The sequence below is a fragment of the Gobio gobio genome (assembly GCF_949357685.1).
Source record: "Gobio gobio genome assembly, chromosome: 23".
NCBI lineage: Eukaryota > Metazoa > Chordata > Actinopteri > Cypriniformes > Gobionidae > Gobio > Gobio gobio.
The window spans coordinates 40,643,224-40,665,781 of record NC_137119.1 but is presented as its reverse complement, the minus strand read 5'-3'; the positions used below and the strand labels follow the sequence as shown (position 1 = coordinate 40,665,781).

General features: G+C 38.1%; 1 protein-coding gene across 1 annotated transcript; it reads right to left on the bottom strand.

The window, feature by feature from the left end:
* Nucleotides 1-1,309: 1,309 nt before the first annotated feature.
* Nucleotides 1,310-22,263, bottom strand: slc17a7b (solute carrier family 17 member 7b). The gene is made up of 13 exons (XM_079806351.1): nt 21,784-22,263; nt 12,978-13,230; nt 11,474-11,592; nt 11,271-11,385; nt 9,974-10,061; nt 9,577-9,663; nt 8,231-8,373; nt 7,983-8,132; nt 7,608-7,740; nt 7,332-7,442; nt 6,117-6,244; nt 4,468-4,537; nt 1,310-3,444 (listed from the first exon to the last, which is right to left on the bottom strand). The coding sequence occupies exons 1-13, from the start codon at nt 21,843-21,845 to the stop codon at nt 3,146-3,148; spliced, it is 1,758 nt and encodes a 585-aa protein (XP_079662477.1). The 5' UTR covers nt 21,846-22,263; the 3' UTR covers nt 1,310-3,145.
* Between the last annotated feature and the right edge of the window lie 295 nt (nt 22,264-22,558).

Genomic DNA, 22,558 nt, shown 5'->3' with positions numbered 1-22,558 from the left:
CTGTTCAGCCTTCCTTGTGGGACGGGGGTGCGTTGCAGAGCGTTTAACACACAGCATGTTATATGCACGTGTGTTTGAGTCAGCGGGGAATCAGGCGCGCGCAGGGCTTCCTGCAGCACAACAGAGGAAAACATCTAAACATCCACCGTCTTCGCGATTTCAATGCCAGATTTGCACAACGTCAGCTGCGTGAAAAAAACACTGCCGGTGCTTGGATGCACGACGCGCGCGCTGCACATTTCACGGAGGACAACACAAACTTCCACAAACTTTGCGAGTTCAATACAGGATATGCACAACGGCTTGTCCTGAAAGCTGGATTTACAAACAGAAGCTGTTCACGGGCCACAACCTGTAAGTCTGATTTATTTTTCATCGATGTGTTTTCCTGTAATATGTTGTAGCAAGGAAGTAAACAGATGACAACGCTGTTCGCAAACCAGTCTGTTAAATGCTCATTCATACTTAACGTTATCCGACGAACACCTAACGTTACAAACACTAACGTTTAAATCTCAACAGCGAACCTGACATTAGTGGAAATTATTCTTTGATTAGAGCTTTTATGTATTGTTTATCTTCAGGCATGCTAAACATGGTTCTGTGTGTGATTTGGCTAACTTACTAGTTAAAGCCAGTGCTTAGTGTTCGTTTTGGGTTAGTTCTTGCGACAGATATTTGGCTATAATCGTTCTAAAAATACAAAAGTTAAAGTGCCATTCAGTAGCGATCATTATAGATCCGCAGTCTTTACTCTTGAGGACTGAACAGGTTCTGCTCGATCATCTTCACTCAAATGTTCTGGGTCTGATTCGGGCTCAGATTGGTATGGTTTTATTGACGCCGTTGTTTCACTGACCAAAGCACAGTCTACCGGTGAAGGGAAGGGGCGTGACGTTTCCGACATACGTGCACTAGGCGTTTAGCGAATCACAACACACTGGGCCAGCTAACCAATCAGAGCCCACTGCGTATTTTTGAGGGACTGGCTTCATACAACCCGGAAAGCATCAGACCGTTTTACAAGGAGGGACAGAGCAGTGTAGAATAAAGGTCAAATATATGAAAAATAAGGCAATTTTTTTTTAAACGAAGCATGAACACATGTTACAGTGCACCCCACAAACACAGTCAAGCCTTCAAAAGAATGTGGTTTACCACCCCTTTAAACAAGATCTCTGATTTTACCACCCAGAAAATGTCAGGTGGTGCGACCATACATTTATTTAAAATAATATACATATACAATATAGCCTACATATGAATCATTGTAAAATGCATATCACATGGTAAATTCCCTTTTCCTTTTCTATGTATTGCCCATTTAGTCCAATTCATATATATGGACACTTTTCTATGTGTTCAGAACACAATTTTCCATAAGGAGTTATGTTGTTTTTTTAATTTTTATTATTTGTATACATTATATAATGGTTTACATTTAGATTTCTTACTTCATTTTGCAATTGCAGTGGAAATTGATACTTTTAAATGTAAATTTGCTGGTCGCACCACCTGACATTTTAGGTCTTTGAAACACCACAACTCAAAAAGACAAATTAAATGAGAATTAAAAAAAAATTAAATGAGTATCTTTTAAAGGAAATATTGTAGATCAATTTGATATGTGACATGTATTTATTTTTTTAGGAAAATAATGAATTCGAACACAAAAAATACATGTCATGTCATTGACCCATTAACCAAATGTTGTTAATTTCCTTATATTTTTATTATTTCTCATATTTTTTACATTTTTATTAATGTAAAATCAAGGTTTGATTTTAATTTTGGGATTAAAAAAATGACCCATACATTTTGTCATAAGATTCAACCCTGCCACAGAAGAAATAATGTAATTTAGGTTAGGGACGACATAATGAGAGTCCGTAAATGATGACAAAACTTTCATTTTTGTGTGAACTTTCCCTTTAATATGCTGATGTGTGAGTAAATAAGAGTATATTGAAAATGTCAAGTGCCATGCTGGAGAGAGAGAGAGGAAGTGCCGATAATTTCTATTAAACTGTGTTATTTATTTTCAACCATATGCTGTAACTAACCTGCTCATCTCATCTTCTCTACTAACATTTTCTGGTCCCTCTCTCGTCTATATGTGCAATCTTTCCATAGCATGTTGTTCATGTTGCCGAGTGGAAGCCCTCCACGCAAACGGTCAGCGCTTGGCATCGCTTTTGTCCGACTTAGAACAAAAAAGTAAAGGCTGAATATGATGTTTTCATTAAACAAATTAGAAAGGAATGTTTTTGTTTCAATAAAAAAAATCTCTATTGACAACGTTTGTGGGATAATGTGAATTACCACAGAAAAATGTCCGTGCTAATCGTTATTATGCCACAAACGCTGTTGATAGAGACTTTTATTGAATGCTGAAAATTCCTTCAACAGAATAAATGACTACAACTTTAATATGGCTACAGATTAAATATATTAAAAAAATAAAAATTAAAGACCAAAAATGTAATCGTTAAAGAGAATTAGCTATCAATGTCAACACTGCTATACGTTTATCCATATAGTTCATATCACTAGCCTTTAAAAGTGTGTTTGTCTACATGAGACTCTCGTTGAAAAGGGACCAATACTAAACGCACCTCACAGTATTGGCACATGAGATCAATTCTCTAAATCTTGTTTTTAATTGGAATTATACTTTAGTTGTTCTGCAAAAGTGGATTTGAACATCTATTTCATGTGTGAGTATCACCATTTACACGCAGTTTCATGATTGTCACAATTTAGGCAGAATGGCAGTAACATCTCATAACAGTAATACTGTCAAAACCTTGATGATCACTTGCTAAAATACATGATCGGACAGTCAAAAGTATGGACACACTTGACGTCCACACGTTCGATTGATCATGTAGATCAGCCGGTTTTAGGCTTTCGTATCCTGGTAAACGCCCACATGCACTCAAACTGACACACACACACACACACTCTCACACTTCTGCTGAATCTATGTGATATGACTAGAAAGGTTTGATGTTAATTACGATGTTCTTTAGTTTGGGTCAAAACCACTTCCTCCGTCCCAGTCAGTTTCTGCACGGGAGGAATATTCGGTCCTTGTTTTCCACCCACCCGTCGTCTTGATCTCTGAGCCCAGAATCCTTCAAAATCATTCGGTCAGCCCCCTGTCCTCCTCTCCTCCGTACTGGAAGCTATTCGTGCCAACAGGCTGGACGTATTCCTCTGTTTTGTCCCAGTCTGAGACCCAGCTTCCTCCGGCTCCGCCCCCTCCAGTCCCCGCCCCATTGGGGTCACCTGATTGGGTAGTTGCTCCGTAGCCGCCGCCCGATGTGCGGTACAGCTCTTCCGTTTCATCCGCCAGCTCGTCTTCTCCCAATATACCGCATTTCTCCTCACTCATGTTCTCTGGCTCCGCCCACGGCTGCTGCTCTCCCGACGCAAAAATACCTGAAATGCATCAGCAGTGACATCATCACTATGAATCACCCACCCCGAAATCCAAAGAAAAAAATGGTCTAAATATTTATTTTTTGGACTGCACAAAAAAAAATTATGTCACGATTTTTTTTTTTAATACTTTTTATTATGTTTGTTTAATCATTTTTTATACCTCCTATAATTCTAAAACACAGTATATATATCAATTAAATACAATTATTAAAATTACATTTGTTAAATTCATGATAATTTAAAAAAAATAAACATGACATTAGGATTGAATAAATAACAGAAAACAAAATAAATGTAATCAAATAAAAAAATATTAATAATAGTTTTATTTTAAATTTACATTTTCTTTATGCAAAATGAAATTAAGATTAGATTCAGCCTTTTATCCAAAGTGCCACAGATATTACACACAAAGAAATACACCAAAATGAATTTGATCAATAACAATAACAATAATAATAATAATAATCAATAAATATTTATTTTTAGGACTGCACAAACATTTTTAATGTCATTATTTTTTTATATACTTTTTTATTATTTTTGTTTAATAATTTGTTATACCTCCTATAATTTTAAAACACTGTATTTATTTAATTTATACTAATATATATATATATATATACACACACATACATACATACAATATTATATATAATTGGTATTATATATAACTAATTAATATAATTACTAAAATTGCAGTTGTTAAATTCATACTAATTTCAATAAAATTAAACATGACATTAGAATTTTTATATAAATAAATAACAGAAAACAATGAAAATAAATGTTTTTTTTTATCAAATTACAAATATTTACAATTATTTTATTTTACGAAAATATTTTAATACATTTATGCAAAATTAAGTTAAGTCAGATTAGATTAAGCCTTTCATCCAAAGTGCCACAGATATCACACACCCAAAAATACACCAAAATGAATTTTGATCAATAACTATAAATATTACATAAGGACAATTATACATAAATGGATGGAAGGAAATGGACAGAAATATTCACCGTAGAAGATAACTCCACCATAATGAACAAGTGAAGCAATGAGAAACACATATTGCCACTCCTCCCGCGTCTACAGAGAGAAATACACAGGACAAGAATGTGTGTTTATGTGTGTGTAGAGTCTGTATAGAGATATCTATGCATGTGTCACCATAACATTCCAGATAGTGTATGTGCAAGTGGGCAGTTGACAAATAAGCAGTGAAAAAGCTTTTTTTGTAAAACTCCACTTTTGAAGAAAAATTGCATTGAGTTTGAGAAAATATAAGGGGTCACTTTATCACTTTAACTTTATCAATTCTTTCAGTGTTTTTGAACCTTTTTACTGAAATGTGTCCTATGGTGTTACTGAAAGAATTAAGAATATAGCACCAAAGGACAACAGAAATCAACACTTTTATATTGTTTCCAAAAGAGTTAAATATTTGAACAATTCTGAGTCTAAATCTTACCATGTGCACATGTCAAGGGCTTCACAGTAACATGGCCTTGAATGGGGTCCTTCAACTAATTAAAAGGTATCAGTGGAATTGCCTGATTTAAAATCAGGATATGGTGTCACACCGGAGGACATGGTTTTCAGTGACAAAATGTATCAAGTTCCTACACTTTTAGAAATATATGGATGAAAAAAAAATGGTTTTCATTTACTAAAATTATGCCTGAGGCATTTATTAATAGTTGTATGCTTTCCTTTTAAATGTATAAAAGTTGTAATTTATTGAACCATAAGACAGTCCCACCATACACGGGTTTCCTGTTTACAAACATTACAGGGTGCGTGCGCATCCTGGAGGCAGAAAGACAGATCGCTGAGCTGGTCCGCTACTGCAACAACCTTAAGTATTGAAGCTTTCCTTATTGTTTGTATATAACTGCTGACTCAATAAAACGTGATTTTAGTTGGATCTGTTTGTTTGTCTTTAATTTTGCAGTGTTGCTGTGATACATGTAATAACAAAAATATTTTTTTGGCAAACGCATGCTTCCCCCTAGGTATGTTAAACATCAGGCACCCAGCACTGGCTCTGTTGGTACAATTAACCACGCAGCAACTCCTTGGCATTTTGACTTACAGACACGCCGCTAGTAACCTATAACACGAGAGGTTTCTTCTTTCTGCCTCTCGGGTGCGTGCGCAAGCAGTGATGACGTCGCCGAGAAATCCATGTATAGGACAATTTGGAGATTTGGTTCAAAACTTTAAAAACTCTAAAGACAAAGCAGTTTTTATATCAACAGGTCTATGTAAGACAAAGACAAGTTTAACCATTTACTGCATTTTAAATGAGGTCAATACTAATTATATTCAGTTTTATCTTGTGTCATAGTGAAAATGCCATGTCACGTCAACAACCCAATATTCAGATAATATGTGCAACCTAACCTAACCCTAATGTGAGAGAAATAAAGGCAAGAAGAGAAGGGATGATGTGCATGAACAAAATGTGATGGAACAGAAAAGAGAAGAAAACGAGAAAAGGAGCTGTTATATAATGACAGGAAACCAGAGAGATGAGAAAATGACACATGATCTCTATAAATGTTATAAGGAAAAGCATGAGTCGGCTGTAGACACAAACAGATTGTCAGCAAATCCAGCACAACAAACTCTCTTTTCCTCTGTGTCTATGGTTTAAGGTCAATACCTTGTTTTTGGTCATGGCACCAACAATCAGAGGGCACACCATGCCAGAGAGCGTGCCCACGCCGTTAGAGATGCCCATCAGAATACTAGCGTAGCGAGGAGCGATGTCCAAATGATTTACATTGAATCCTGAAGGTTGAAAAGAAAAGAGTGAAAAATCGGGGTTGGGAAGATTTTTTTATATTTTAGAAAGAAGTGTCTTCTGCTCACCACCAAAAATACAGTACAAATTTAAATATTATTGCATGTTTTCTATGTGAATATATATAGTAAAGTGTATATCAAAGCTGAATTTATCATCATTACTCCAGACTTCAGTGTCACACGATCCTTCAGAAATCATTCTAATATGATGATTTGCTGCTCAAGAAACATTTATGATTATTATCAGTGTTGAAAACCGGCTAACAATTTTGCGGAAACCATGATACATCAATTTTTTCAGTATTCTTTGAAAGGAAGTTCAAAAGAATGGCATTTATTTGACATAGAAATGATTTTTTAACATTATAAATGTCTTTATGTACTGTCACATTTGATCAATTTAACTTTATTTCTTTTCCTTAACTTTCACAAAGACATGTGAAGAAGAAGCAGAAACAAGCGATCTCATATGTTATCATATGCATATGTAAAATTACGCCATCACCAACATTAAACATCATATAAATCAAAACTGCATAATGTTTCTGAATGAAGTGTCACCCCAGGACGAGCTCTAGGACTTAAGCTTTGGGGTGTTGATGGCCTCCATCTAATCCAGATTTTCTGAACAAATAAGCTTTCCATTGATGTATGGTTTGTTAGGATAGGACTACAGCTATTTGAAAATCTGGAATCTGAGGGTGCAAAAATAAATAAATATTGAGAAAATCACCTTTAAAGTTGTCCAAATGAAGTCCTTAGCAATGCAAATGACTAATAACAGTACATTTCATATATATGTATGGTAGGATATTTACAAAACATCTTCGTGGAACATAATCTTTACTTAATATCCTAAAGATTTTTGACATAAAAGAAAAGTTGATCATTTTGATCCATACAATGTATTGTTGGCTATTGACACAAATACGTACACCCGTGTGACTTATGACTGGTTTTGTGGTTCAGGGTCACAAATATTCTGGGGGCCATGAAACTTTTGTGAAAATGATAAAAAATGCTGGCAGTGGATGGCAAATGAAAACAAAATGCTGCCAATGTGTGTTCTTACCTGAGATGGCAAAACCACTAAAACCGACAGCAAGGACAAGAAACGAGATGGCGACACCCTTAGTGTGAGAGAAACCCACCACCAGAAGAAACGTGGCCTCCATCCCGAAACCTAAACACACACATAAGATGCATCTGTCAGCCAATCAGACTCCAGACTGATCAGTCACATGGCATTTGTGTCTCATTTATAGCAGCATCCAAACTGTGTCCTTTATTCATTGAAAAGATAGATGGATAATTCTATCATTCCTCTAGATGAATGCACAGGCTTTACCTCCACAGTTCATGAGTTTCCTGACGTTTGTGGTGGTCATGAGGTTGTGAGTCCTCAGGTAGTCGGCCAGCTGTCCTCCGATCGGCACAACGATGGTCATCACCAGATGAGGAAGAGCAGAGACGATACCAACCTAAAGACAGAGAGCAGGAATGTGTTTCAATTATCAACTGTCTCAGATGCTTCTCCTGAAATTCCTTTGCAGTCACTAGCCGTCATCCATGAGTACAGAGCTATGACATGAATGTAGAGCAGCTCAGATCATTTGATGAGTTCATATAACAACAAAAACAATATTATCATCTCTGTATAACCAACACTGACTAATCAAAATATCTCAAAATATGAACAATATTCTTCTTGTATGAATCTCACCTTGCTGATCTCAAACTTAAACACCTCCTCAAAATACGCAGGTTGACTGATGAGCAGCAGGTAAAACGTCCAGCTCCTGCAGAAATTGGCCACGATGATGGCGTAAACGGGCATCGATGTGAAAAAGTGACGCCATGGAGTGTTGAATTTCTGCATGAGAGGTAAAGAGAGGAGAGTTTCGTCCTGGTTCTTACGCTGCATTCGTCTCTAGAATCAGTATTTAAACATACACACGTGTGTGTTCATACCGTCAGTGGGTTCATGAGTCCAGCCGATTCCCCAATGGCATCTTCGATGTACTTCCTTTCCTCCGGGGTGATTGTCGGATGAGCCGCCGGGCTCTCGTATGACACCAGAATCCAGAACAAATACCAGCAGATCCCAAAACTACCTGCAGCCAGAGAGACGGAGAGAAGACATCAGATGAGCATCATGCATCAGTCATTAGTGTGTGTGTGAGTGTGTGTGTGTGTGTGTGTGTGTGTGTGTGTGTGTGTGTGTGTGTGTGTGTGTGTGTGTGTGTGTGTGTGTGTGTGTGTGTGTGTGTGTGTGTGTGTGTGTGTGTGTGTGTGTGTGTGTGTGTGTGTGTGTGTGTGTGTGTGTGTGTGGACTGGTAATCCCTACGTTATGGGGACAAAATGTCCCCACAAAGATGGCAATATCCGAAATCCTCATCCTTGTGGGGACATTTTTAGGTCCCCATGAGGAAAACATCTTATAAATCAGACTAAGTGATGTTTTTTGAAAATGTAAAATTGCAGAATGTCTCCTGTGAGGGTTAGGTTTAGGGGCAGGGGCAGTGTAGGGGGATAGAATATACGGTATGTACGGTATAAAAACCATTACGCCTATGGAAAGTCCCCATAAAAGATGAAAACACTACATATGTGTGTGTGTGTGTGTGTGTGTGTGTGTGTGTGTGTGTGTGTGTGTGTGTGTGTGTGTGTGTGTGTGTGTGTGTGTGTGTGTGTGTGTGTGTGTGTGTGTGTGTGTGTGTGTGTGTGTGTGTGTGTGTGTGTGTGTGTGTGTGTGTGTGTGTGTGTGTGTGTGTGTGTGTTGAATGGTAATCCTTACGTTATGGGGACAAAATGTCCCCACAAAGATAGCAATATCCGAAATCCTCATCCTTGTGGGGACATTTTTAGGTCCCCATGAGGAAAACATCTTATAAATCAGTGATGTTTTTTGAAAATGTAAAAATGCAGAATGTCTCCTGTGATGGGTAGGTTTAGGGGCAGGGGCAGTGTGTGTGTGTGTGTGTGTGTGTGTGTGTGTGTGTGTGTGTGTGTGTGTGTGTGTGTGTGTGTGTGTGTGTGTGTGTGTGTGTGTGTGTGTGTGTGTGTGTGTGTGTGTGTGTGTGTGTGTGTGTGTGTGTGTGTGTGTGTGTGTGTGTGTGTGTGATGGTTAGGTTTAGGGGCAGGGGCAGTGTAGGGGGATAGAATATACGGTATTTACGGTATAAAAACCATTACGCCGATGGAAAGTCCCCATAAAACATGAAAACCCAACGTGTGTGTGTGTGTGTGTGTGTGTGTGTGTGTGTGTGTGTGTGTGTGTGTGTGTGTGTGTGTGTGTGTGTGTTGGGGTCTCTCACCATATACGTAGAAGACTGAGGGCCAGCCTGAGTACTGAACGAGAATTCCAGCTAATGGCATGGCTATCACAGCGCCTGCATATGAGCCTGAGAAACACAACAAATCACACACACTCTATGCAAACTATACATTTATTCATAAAAAAAATAAAATACTAAATTAATATTATAATTAAAATAAAGCAACAACAATATGAATGATAATAATAATATTTTTTGTTTATTTATTTATTTATTTTAACACTGAACCACCGCGGCCAAAACAAAATAACAATAATATTATTATTGTTGTTATTATTACTATTATAATATTATTATTATTATTATCAAAATGATTAAAGGTCACTGACAATTTACCACAGATATTAAACTGCTCAGCAAAAAATAAGGACCTCACCACAGAACGCTGTTGTGGCCAATCGGCTTCTTTCCAGTGGCGGGGCCCATTTAGCCCAGATCCCGTGGCATGCTGGGTAAGACACACCCTGAGTAAAAATGACAATGACAGTAGATGAAGTCATAGATTATAATCAGAGCACTACTGTGCTTTAGTCATGCAATACCCAGGTGACCTAAGCTACTATATTGTCAAAACATGCAGAAGTCAGTATGTAACTGTTGGGAGATATTATATTATATTATACACTATATTGCCAAAAGTTTGTACATGTTTGTACATGTACAAGGCCTGGCTCGCAGTCTCCACTCTAATTCATCCCAAAGCTGTTCTATCGGGTCGAGGTCAGGACTCTGTGCAGGCCAGTCCAGTTCCTCCACACCAAACTCGCTCATCCATGTCTTTATGGGCCGCCGCTTTGTGCACTGGAGCGCAGTCATGCTGGGACAGGAAGGGGCCGTCCCCAAACTGTTCCAACTAAGTTGGGAGCATGAAATTGTCCAAAATGTCTTGGTATGCTGAAGCATTAAGAGTTCCTTTCACTGGAACTAAGGGGCCAAGCCCAACCCCTGAAAAACAACCCCCACACCATAATCCCCCCTCCCCCAAACTTTACACTTGGCACAATGCAGTCAGGCAAATCCCGTTCTCCTGGCAACCGCCAAACCCAAACTCATCCATCTGATTGCCAGACAGAGAAGCGTGATTGGTCACTCAGAGAACACGTCTCCACTGCTCTAGAGTCCAGTGGCGGCGCGCTTTACCCCACTGCATCCCACGCTTTGCATTGCACTCTGTGATGTAAGGCTTGGATGAGCTGCTCGGCCATGGAAACCCATTCCATGAAGCTCTACTAGCACTGTTCTTGAGCTCATCTGAAGTTTGGAGGTCTGTAGCGATTGACTCTGCATAAAGTTGGTGACTTCTGCACACTGCGACCCTCAGCATGTGCTGACCCCGCTCTGTGGTTTTACGTGCCCTAACACTTTGTGGCTAAGTTGCTGTTGTTCCCAATTGCTTGTTCCCACTAACAGTTGAGCGTGGAATATTTAGTAGTGAGGAAATGTCCTGAATGGACTTATTGCACAGGTGGAAACCGATCACGGCCCCACACTTGAGTTCTCTGAGCTCCTGAGAGCGGCCCATTCTCTCACTAAAGTGTGTAGAAGCGTCTGCACTAGCGCTTGATTTATACACCTGTGGCCGTGAAGTGATTGAACACCTGAATTGAATTATTTGGAGGGGTGTCCCAATACTTTTGGCAAATAGTGTATAATGTTTTTGTTTTGTTTTTTACCTCCACCAGCCCCTGCAGTATCCTCACTAAAATCACACAGCCGAAGTGCATCCGTGCTGCAGTGGGAATCATCATATTCAGGATAGACGTGGACACGACTGCAAATCCAAAAACTCTGAGAAACAGAGAGAGAGAAACATCCACTGCATCAACAGTGTTTGTACTCATTCTGTTCAGTGTGAATTAATGACTGCATGACTGACCTGTTGGCGGCAAATTTCTGACAGATAAAACCTCCAGGAATCTGAGTGACAATATATCCCCAAAAAAATGATCCGTGAATCATTCCTACGGTCTCTGGATCCCAGGTGAACTGAGCTTTCTGAAACACAGAGACTTTCTTCACTTAATATAATGAACAAATTACAATACAAAACTAAATATATATATATATATAAATACATAAAACAATACAGAAATCCTCCAAGCATCATTGCATTAGTTTAAATTGTAATGTTGCTTTTTTGCTAAATAAAATGCAAAATAACTAGTTGAGTCATGTGACAATATTGCAGTGTAACACTGTTTGAAATGCTTATTGTTGCATGATTTTTCACATACTACTTTATGCAGTGAGTAAATACTGCACAGTATGCAACACTGTTGAGAAATGTTACTTTTAAAATTAGCATATTGTAATATACTCAACATTTACATTGCTGCAAATAACAAGCCCAGTTGGTTTTTCGTTTACCAGCAGTGTCTTGAAGATCTTGCATTGCCTCAAGTATGCTTCAATTGCATCAAAAAACCAATGTGCTCTGCAGCATGATTTAAAGAATAAAAGGTCATCAGCTACGATTTTATGCCAAACAATTCAAAGATTATGAGCAGAATCAGTCCTTGTTTACAACTTACAAGTTAGGTGGCGGATAAATGTTTTTATGTGATTAGAAGACATGCACATAAACTACAAGTTCTGTTTATTACATTTACAGAAATGTAATGTTTATTACATTTACAGAATAAATCCCTCGATGCACAACAGAAAACCCACATGACATTGCCTCAACAGAGGATGTGATTGGACAACTGGACCAAACCAGCGGACAAATCGCATCACCTTTAAGAAAAGTAATTTCATTCGGCGGCCATCTTTGAAACGCCTCTCTGGGCATGCAAGTGCAGCTCCTACCTCTTTGAATGGGGAAACATCAAATTCTCCGAAACTGTAGCCAAGCTTGCGATTAAATTTCATGTTTGAAATCACCAATGAAATCTGACAACAACTGTCTCATAAATTTTGTTTCTAAATGCTCGAATCATGTTGCTTTGGTCATTCTGAAACGCCTGAGCCAAAGTCTGTCATCAAAATGACTTGTTTTAATTACGTCCAAAAACATGATTGCGTTCCCAAACCGCAGCATCCGATGCAAGATAACATGACAGAGTTTATTGCGTTTTGTCTGCGCCCTTGGAGACGCAAGTCATTTATGAAGGAGGAAAAAAGAGCCACGGTGGCTCAGTCAATTGCAGCAACTTCCATTTTTATCACATGTATTTTGCGGCAATTTCCGAGAAAGTGACGATTTTGTTCTCTTGAAAACATGGGATGGAAACGCTGCTTAATTCGCAAATGTTTTATGTGATATTCCAATTTTGCAAGTTAAATCCACAACTGTGAATGGAATTATAGTGACACTAAAGGGTTTGAGAATAAAGCGTTGATGGAGTCTGAATTTTGGTCGCACATGAAATCAAACTTACCACATTGTATGGCTTTCCTTCTCTATAGATGGTGTGGTTGTTCACCATGCTAACGACGGCAACACCGAGATTACAGCGGATACCGAACGAGATACAGAATCCCAGGCCTGACAATATAGCGATGATGTACCGCCGCGGCAGGCCGAAACACGTGCAGTCCACCACAGGAAGCTCCTTCTCCTCCTGCAGCTCCGGACGGCCCTCCGCTGATAACTCGATCGTCTCTCCATTCTCCTGACGCTTCTCTAGAACCCTGCCAAACACACACACACATACACATTTGGGTCTTTAAACTGTTTCATGCACCACTAAAGCCTTCAAACTTCAGAATCAGCTGCCTGTGGGAAAGAAAACTGAGAAAAATCTCTTTAATATCTCAATTAGTTCTCCCTAGACAGCAATGAGAGAGCTGGAGGTTCTCCTGAGAAACAAACCTTAATAAAGTCTTAACGTGCTCTTAACGTTCTTCCAAAACACACAATCTGCTCCACACTCAATTATGGCTGAATTTAAGATTTACTGTAGTTCAAGTTCAAACTTTATTATCATATGCACAGTCCCTGTACAATGAAATTCTTACTCTGCTTTTCCGCCATGAGATGTTGTAAAAATAATAATAAAACAGGATTTCATGTAATTTCACAATTTCCATCCATTTGTATTACACAGTTTTAGCACAAACTAATGCATCAGTCATACATAACATAAATGAAAAGAGTATGAAACAGGTCAGATTACTGTAATAGTGCTAATAAACTGTTAAATATGCAAGGACCGAGTTCATATTATTATTATTAATCAATCGAATCAGTCCAATCTCATACATTTTAACTAATTGAATATTCCACAGCTATCCATATTTTAACCATGTTCATATTTTTGAACACCATGAACACTTTTATGCTGATTCTAAGCAATTTGAAAAAATGCATTCTGAAAATGTTATATAATTTGAGTGCAGAAATCTTACGTTTCATTTATGTATGACTGACAAATATGCATAACATTAAGGCTGCGTTCGAAAACCTAGGCAGCTGACAATGGCTTGTAAGGCAGTGTTTGTGGATGAAGGCACCTCACGAAACTGATTTCGGATCAGTTTAATGATCTACAGCAAAATAGAGAGAGCTTTGGTGAGAACAAAACAAATATTCAACTACTACATTAGTCATTTCTCGCTAGAAATTACATCAGTAAGTGGAAAATGTTGGTAAAAAACGTACATTTACACACAAACTGACCAGCAAACGCAACTTTCGGACGCCATCTTTTTTTTCCAGCTCAACTGTCACAGAATGGAACGCACAGGATTGTGGGATATCAAAGGCAGTGAAGGATACAAATATGCTACCTTCAAAAATTGATCAGATGAAGGTCTCTCAGGAGACAGGAAGTGAAGCTAACATTAGATTCGGACGTGCCTTGGTGCCTTCCTTCCTGCCTTGAAATGAGTCCTCCGAAGGCAGCATTTTCCAGGTTTCGGACGCAGCCTAAATGTATTAGTTTATGTATGATAAACTGTGTAATCCAAATGGATGGAAATATTATATGCATTTCAAATGCATACATCTTAAACGGAAGCCTAAATATTTTTGAGTGCACATTAATAATTAATTTGCATAGCAATAATTAATGTATAGCTCTAAACTCTATAACAATGTTTGTATGCATGTTTTTATTTCTGCTAAGGGATTTTAGGAGAAACATCTGAGTTCAGCTTTTAAATGGTGTAAATTGTCATTTAAAAAAAACAAGTTTTGGATGCTCACTGGTCCTCATGAAGCAAAAATGAGGCTGAATTGAAACGCTTCCCAGTTCACATTCATAATGAACCGATGTGTCACATCTAATCCAGATTAAACACACAATAACATGCCATGAGAGCAGCAGATTCCTTTGGCCACAAACATCACAGAATCACATTAAAAATCTTCTGAAAAATATGCGAGTGGCGTTTGACGTTACAAAACTCCCAGTTTGCATACGCACTATTCTATGACTATGTTTTGTAGTATAAATAGTGCGAGTTGTGTGTTCACACGGCATATTCCAAATAGAAAGAGTGATGATGCACTTAAATAACTGTAAAAACCAGCCCAGGGCTGCGTTTCCCAAAAGCATCGTAAGCCTAAGTTGATCGTACGAGTGATCTTAATATTACGGTCTGTTTCCCAAAAGCATCTTAACTTAAGTAGCACTTGAAAATGATCGTAGATCTACGAGTGCTCTGGAGTAATCGTAAAGCTCTAAGTGTATCGTAAGAAGACAGAGTTATGAGGTCACCTACAGGACAACCGGCAGATTACACCTTTAACTTTATTCAACTGCATTGTGATAATACTATAAGGTTTTGATTGTACTTTATTGTACACTTTTGTTTATTATTATTTTAATTTTAATATTCTCATTATTATCCATGTTGATTAAAAAAAACAGTTCTGCTGCTTAATATTTTTGTGGAAACTTACTTGGTGATCACTGGATTATATTTTTATTTTTTATGAGGGCAGGTAACAAACAAAAAAATTATGAATACACATCTGAATTAAATGAGGATATTTATTTTGTCTTTTTGAAAGGTATCTTTTCTTGTTTTTTTTGTTCAGCCATTTTGTCAGTGCCTCAGCCTGTAGGTAGTTGCTTTATATAGACGTGTTTTGATTGCTAATCCACATCAGATGACAATTATTAGGTTATATTTCAGCACTTTGCAAATGGACAGCGACTCTTAAGTAGAGCGCGTTCTCGCGCGTTCATGTTAAGTACATTTTTGGGAAACGCACGTGGAATTGCTGCGAATGATCGTAACTTCGCTCGTAGAACATGCTCTTTAGAGCTAAGATACATCGTTATTGGGAAACCCGGCCCAGGCTCATTAGAAAAACGTACCCGTGGGAACATTTTTGCAAAACAAAAATACGTAGCGTCAATTTCAAAGTGATTTGTCCAGCATGTTCAACTTTTTTACGAAACATATAAACGTGAATATGGTAAATTTTTATTACGTCAGTTTTATCACTGCAGTTCTGGTTTGAAATGTCCGGTGAGTGGCGCTAAAAGCTTGCTCCATTACGTTTTAAAATAACGTTCCACCAACACTACACCTAAACCTACCCGATAGTGTTAACAAAAGCAAATGTGACATAAAAACACTTTCATATTCATTCCATTTTAGCTTGTTTTCATTTTTGTTCTCTCGTCTTTGAGCTCTTTTATCGTGAGTCATGCTCTCCACATCCCAAGTACAATTCTGTACCAGCTGAGCTACCGAGGAAGAAAAGCGAAACGTGTGGATCTGGTTAAGCGATGCAAAGTCCAAAATGTATTCGTTTACAAAGCATGCACTATTAAGGGTTTTGAGATCATAATATGATATTGTGCAACGACTCAACGAGATGTGAAAACAAGCCTTTATTAATCGAAAAGGATTAAAAGTGCTTGCTGTTTTACTACCTCTAGTGTTCATTTCTGTTGGAAACTGCAGTAATATGTACGTATTGGTACGAATTTTGCGTTTTGCTCAAGCGGCAACCTCCCGCAGTTTCTCTTGAAGCCGATACGGAAGTGACTAAAACTGCAGTTCATGGACTGGCCACTAGAGACTGACTCCAGAAGGAGCAGAATGTCATTGAGCTCATGTTAAAATGCCCAACTTTACAGCAGAAGAACACATGTTTACAGTCTGGGACACATTGTGAGTTTTGTTTATACGGCTAATTTTGCCCTTCATGACGATTGTGAAGGGGGTGAATTATTTTATAACTCATTCGTTTACATTATATAAAGCCTTAAAGTTCTGCATAATTAAGGGCGTGGCCACTTTGAGTGACAGGTGAATTGTCGTTTATCTGCTGTCTGTTAGTCATCGCGTCACCTCAGCTCCGCCCACGTCCCGCCTCTTTGCCCATTTTCTGTTATCCGGGAGTTAAGCGCGATGACAAGATGGCGACGGCCAGCTCGACCCTACTTCACGCTTCAAAACGGCTCTTCAGAATCCTATGGGTGACGTCACGGACACTACGTCCATATTTTTTTACAGTCTATGGTTTTGCTACATAGTGGAGAGGGAGAGGCATCAGATTCTGATCTTGAATGACAGAACAACCTTATAAAATTCCTACATTATACAGTTGAATAGTGCGACATTTGGGACACAACTTTGATTTCATGTTTGGATCACAAACACTGCAGGATGATGCACGCAATCAACGTTAGAGGTTTGAGCACATCAGTAACTCTAAATATGAGCCGAGTGTAATAAGCTTGACTTGAAGACCACAAAATAAATTGTGCTGCAAAATCTGATGTCAGAGATCTGGCCTAAAGTACTGAATGTCCATCTGAATCTCTCGTCACTGTTAAGTACAGACAGCACGACGCACTCTTACCGTCAGGTTACAGCACCACTGCAGCTGATGAAATAATAATGTTCCTCAGAGCCTGAATTATTGATCAAACCTTCTATTTTAGTCTTTTTCTGCCTCTCTTCCCCCTCCCCCTTCATCCATCCATTCTTCCCTTCTGTTCTCCTAAATCAGTTCATCCGCTTCAACCCATCCCATGTACACTGAAAAAAATACTTTACACTCAGAAATTGCAAGTAAATTTCACAAATAATTACAAAGAAACGGACGTTGAATTAAACATTACATTTTCAAATAGAAAGACTGAAAGTGCTCTCTTGTAAAACGCACTCCAATAACTTATAACATTTTTACAGTGTGTTTATGGAGGTAAATTGAGATTTGTATATATTTGACTCAGATGAGATGTATTGAAAATAAAATAAAATAAAATAAAATAAAATAAAATAAAATAAAATAAAATAAAATAAAATAAAATAAAATAAAATAAAATAAAATAAAATAAAATAAAATAAAATAAAATAAAATAAAATAAAATAAAATAAAATAAAATAAAATAAATAAATAAAATAAATAAATAAATAAAATAAAAAATAAAAAAAAGTAGAAATGTTACTCAGGCAACAAACCAAAATAAATTTAAGCTGAAGCACTAAAATAAAAAATAAAAAAATTAGACCTAAATAGCAAAAAATAAAAGCACATATAACACAAATACTAAAAATTAAACTAAACACTGAAAATATAAAAAAGTAAATTAATTGAAAATAGTAATAAAAGTGATAAATAATACTAAAAAGAGGAACTATGTAGGGAATATATTTTCTCTTAGAATTTTTCTTAATAATTTTGGGTCGACAGAAATTCTCAATTCTTACACCTTTCAGTGTTATTTCAGATTTACCTGCTATTAATTGCCACAAAAAAACCTAGTCCCACACAGAAAGACCCTGTAAGCTAATGTGACTTCAGAACGCTTACGCTACGCCCGACATCATCATTGCGCCAGTTACGCTTTTTCCGTCAGTTGAATACAGAAGGCGGTCGCTCAGAATATGAGTCTGCTCCTGCTCCATTGGGCTGTGATTATGGGGTGTGTTTCCACCGAACCAGGAAAGAAAAGGCACTCAATTGACCGTTCGCAAAGCCCCGCCCCCTTTAGATACTGTTGCTATGTCCGACAAGCCATGGCGCTCTCACACCACACACGTTCTCACGTAGAGAAAACACATGGCGGAGCAAAGAGGAAACTGACAACACGCCGACAGACAGGACAGAGCAGGTTACTTTTGATATGAAACAAAGTCTCAACTTTGAAATTTAAACAATAAATAGCGTTTTGTGGCTCTTTAATGTGTCATGATCGCTGTAATGTGTCAGTTAAAGCTGCTCGTGAACCGATCGTCTCTTCCTACTAGTCCATTGATAAGCATGACATAAACATGAATAAACACTAAAAGAAATGTTGTTTCAATCACGGAAAGACGTCAGTACACACCGTTTTTCCAAGTTCAAGTCCACCGACGTTAATCTACTAACTCTCCTGACTGCTTTGTCGGACAGAGCGGCAGATTCGGCGATGTGATTGGTCAGATCGCCTGTCAATCAAACTTGCGGCGAAGGTTGAATTGGATAGACCTACAGCCAATCAGAGCAACGGAGTAAGTGACGTATGTTGAGCGACGCATAGTTGTCAACAGAACTTCCCGACCTCAAATGTTGTGGGCGGGGCTAAGTCCGGCTGGCATCCAGGTTAAGAAGGCGGTCCAACGGAAGCTAGATATTTTACTTTATAACGTGTTAAATATGGATATTTTTCTTACACAGACCCATTGATTCTTTCCTTTATTAACACCCCAGAGCCGTGTGGAGCACTTTTATAATGGATGGATGCACTTTTTTGGGCTTCAGATTTTGAGCTGCCATTATAAAGCTTGGAAGAGCCATGACATTTTTAATATAACTCTCATTGTATTCGTCTGAAAGAATAAAGTCATATACACCTATAGGATGGCTTGAGGGTGAGTAAATCATGGGCTAATTTTCCTTTTTGGATGAACTATCCCTTTAAGTCGCTTCGCTTCAGAAGGCCTTTATTAAAGGGGCTATATGCGTTTTTCTGAAATTTAAACTCGCAACTGACACCTGTGGCCAAAAAACAGAACTGCTCTCATTTTCTGCTCGCTCTCGCAGCGGTGGTGACGTCACATCCGCAGACAGCGCGGGAAAAGACGACCCGCCAGAAAATAGGAAAAATAGGATACAGGCTTATAGGTGCACCCACTGTGAGCGGACAAGGTGTCAGTATGCTCATCAGGAGATGTTTGAGTCATAAATGGTAAAATAAAAAGGCTATTGTTACGTTTATTTTGGGGAAAAAGTTGCATATAGCCCCTTTAAAGGTTCAACTTGAAATTCACCGCACTCCCTCTCGCTATGTCACGTCCGGTTTTGCCATTTATAGATGCGGAAGTAAAATTTTCTCACAAAAACGAATAGCGTATTTATAAGTATATTTTATAGAAAATCTAGTTCCTACATTATTTTTCTATACATTGACTCACTGGAGTCTCTAACCTGCAATATGCCCTTTAAGGCTCGCACAGCACAAAACATACAAGTCTCAACCACAATGGCGAAAAGACAAAGCGTAAAAGCCACACATGCCCGGCATCATCAAAAGAGCACACGTTTCTATCGCAGCCGAGGAGAGTGTTTTGGCCAATATAATAACCTGTTGATCCCAGTTGATCTGATTACAGAGGAATCGATACTCAAGTAAGAGAATGGAGCTTTTAAATGGCCGTTTGTACGTAACAACATCCTCACATTGTCCAGGAAGAACTAACAGTTTAATGACACTCCAGTAATAGCAGCCGTGACGTGGAAAACCGTGATGGCTTGTGGGGCTTTCCAGGAGAGAGAGAGAGAGAGAGAGAGAGAGAGAGAGAGAGAGAGAGAGAGAGAGAGAGAGAGAGAGAGAGAGAGAGAGAGAGAGAGAGAGAGAGAGAGAGAGGATTTAACTAGCAGCAGGTTAGTTGGGGATCTATTTCAGGACTGGATTTACACGTTAAAGACCGCTCAAAATCCAGAGAAACAGACCCTGTGTGCTAATGTGGATGTGATCCTAAACACTGATTAAAAATGAATAACATATTCATCTGCTTGTATCATCATTTAAACACGAAGGCGTTTTGCCCTTGGGTATAAAAAAGAGCAGCGTTCTTCACTTCATCAATCTTTAAACACCAGAACCTCCGGCACAAAACTACAAATGCATCAAACGCCTTCAATATTCCTGTAATTATTCCATTGACATTGAAGAATCGATTATAATATTAAATATTGAATGTCATTAAGTATTAACCGAGCCATTAATACTTTAGCCGGTGTTAATTACAAAACAATACCTGACAATTTACTGCTAAAGCAAAAGTCAAACTTGCTTGTTTTAGAACAAGCCCGTTCATTATCTTTTTGCTTTATCTAACAATATCCATGTTAATAAATCTTTTACGATCTAAAATCTGCTATTACAAATGCCTTATTTATAGTTCTTTTGCACCACATCATTTTCCAATACATGATTTTCCATTGTGAGGAAAGTAGTATATTATTAATTTAAAATAATTGAATATTCTCAGTCTCAGAATTAAGTTTAGCTGCCAAAAAAATAAGGTAAAAATCCTAAAATCCTAAAAGTGCAGCTTTAAAAGCTGAAAATAGTTGAACAATGTTATATACACTAAATAACACTGTAAAGGGTATAATAAAAATGCCATAGATACTGTAAAATTCATCATGCAAGGTCAAATATGTCTTGAATAGTACTCAGATGCACAACACATGTTACCGGGGAGTGTTTTAAATGATCATTATACGCTTAAATATCAGGTGTACTTTTCGAAATCTGGACATCTTTACATGATGCAGAACGGAAGTGGTCACATGACAGGTGAAATGTGACGACACAAACCTGACAAGAGTTGCTATTAATAGAGTCCAGTCGAGTTAATCTGGTCGCGTTAATAAAGTCACACACACACACACATACACACACACACACACACACACACTAGACAAACAACTACACAAATGAGGATCTCTTCAACTTGTGATGACACCGAAAGCACCGAAAGACTGACTTAAATCATGTCTTAATCTTCTTTATGTCTGTATATTGTGTGTTTGCGGTCATGTCCAGCAGCTCACCTGCTCTAATCCCACCGGCTCCATATACACACTCATCTTATTTTCAATATATGTTCTGATAAACTGCACGTTAAAAGCTAAATATTTTTTTTAAATCAGAATTAGACCTCACTCAGCTCTATTTTAACGCTTTAACCACCGAATTAGACATCCCACTGTTAATACGAACACATAAACCGGCTTTGGCATTTCTTTAAAAGTTGAATTAAGTTTTTTTATTTGTGTCTTACCGGTTTATCCTTCCAAGTGTCTTCGCCGCTGCTGCTTTAAACCGATCAGGTCGGACCTCCATCCTCTACAACTCCACCGCGGGACCGACCGGGACTCTGCGCGCTCCTGCTCTCCTGCACACAAGCACTCACCCACCCCCTTCCACACACACACACACACACACACACACTAATACTCTCCCTCACACAGACACGCGGGCGCGCATTCACCCATACACACACACATACATAAACTTCAGATGTTTAACGGCCCCCTCACGCCAACGACGATAACTATCGGTTTAACGATAACTTCAAATGTTTTAACAATTGTTCTAATTCTAAGTCCACACCACGACGATAACGACACAAAGGAACGATATTACTTTCAGAACGATCTTTTTCCAGGTATTGAACGATTATAAAACACAGAAAAACAGACCGAGCGCGAGCATTTAAAGTGGCGGACGACAAAACTACAGCGCGCGCATTTCACAGACTGATGACGCGTTTTAACGGTCATCAGCGTCGTAAATCCTGCAAAGTTTTTTATATTTAAATTTTTTTTTAATGTATGAACATTTATTACACTATACTTTGTATTACATTGGCTTTTCATCAAAAATAAAAAGAAGAAAAAAGTTAACGCTGATGTGAGGGTGTTTCTAATAAAACGCCTATGGGAGTGACGGTAAAATTGACATCTTTCACACATCTTTCAATATCTCTCTATTTTTAAAGGTGTGGAGTTTTTATTTTGAGCTGTTTGAGCACATTGGAACACAAAAAAAATGTA

What these genes read in the sequence shown, in the direction of transcription:
- slc17a7b (XM_079806351.1), bottom strand. Translation starts at nt 21,845, where the DNA reads ATGGAGGTCCGACCTGATCGGTTTAAAGCAGCAGCGGCGAAGACACTT. An exon ending in TAGTGGTTTTGCCATCTCAG is followed by an intron (nt 6,245 to 7,331) that starts GTAAGAACACAC and finishes TTCAACCTTCAG; the next exon opens with GATTCAATGTAAATCATTTG. An exon ending in GTGCCATGACCAAAAACAAG is followed by an intron (nt 4,538 to 6,116) that starts GTATTGACCTTA and finishes TTCTCTCTGTAG; the next exon opens with ACGCGGGAGGAGTGGCAATA.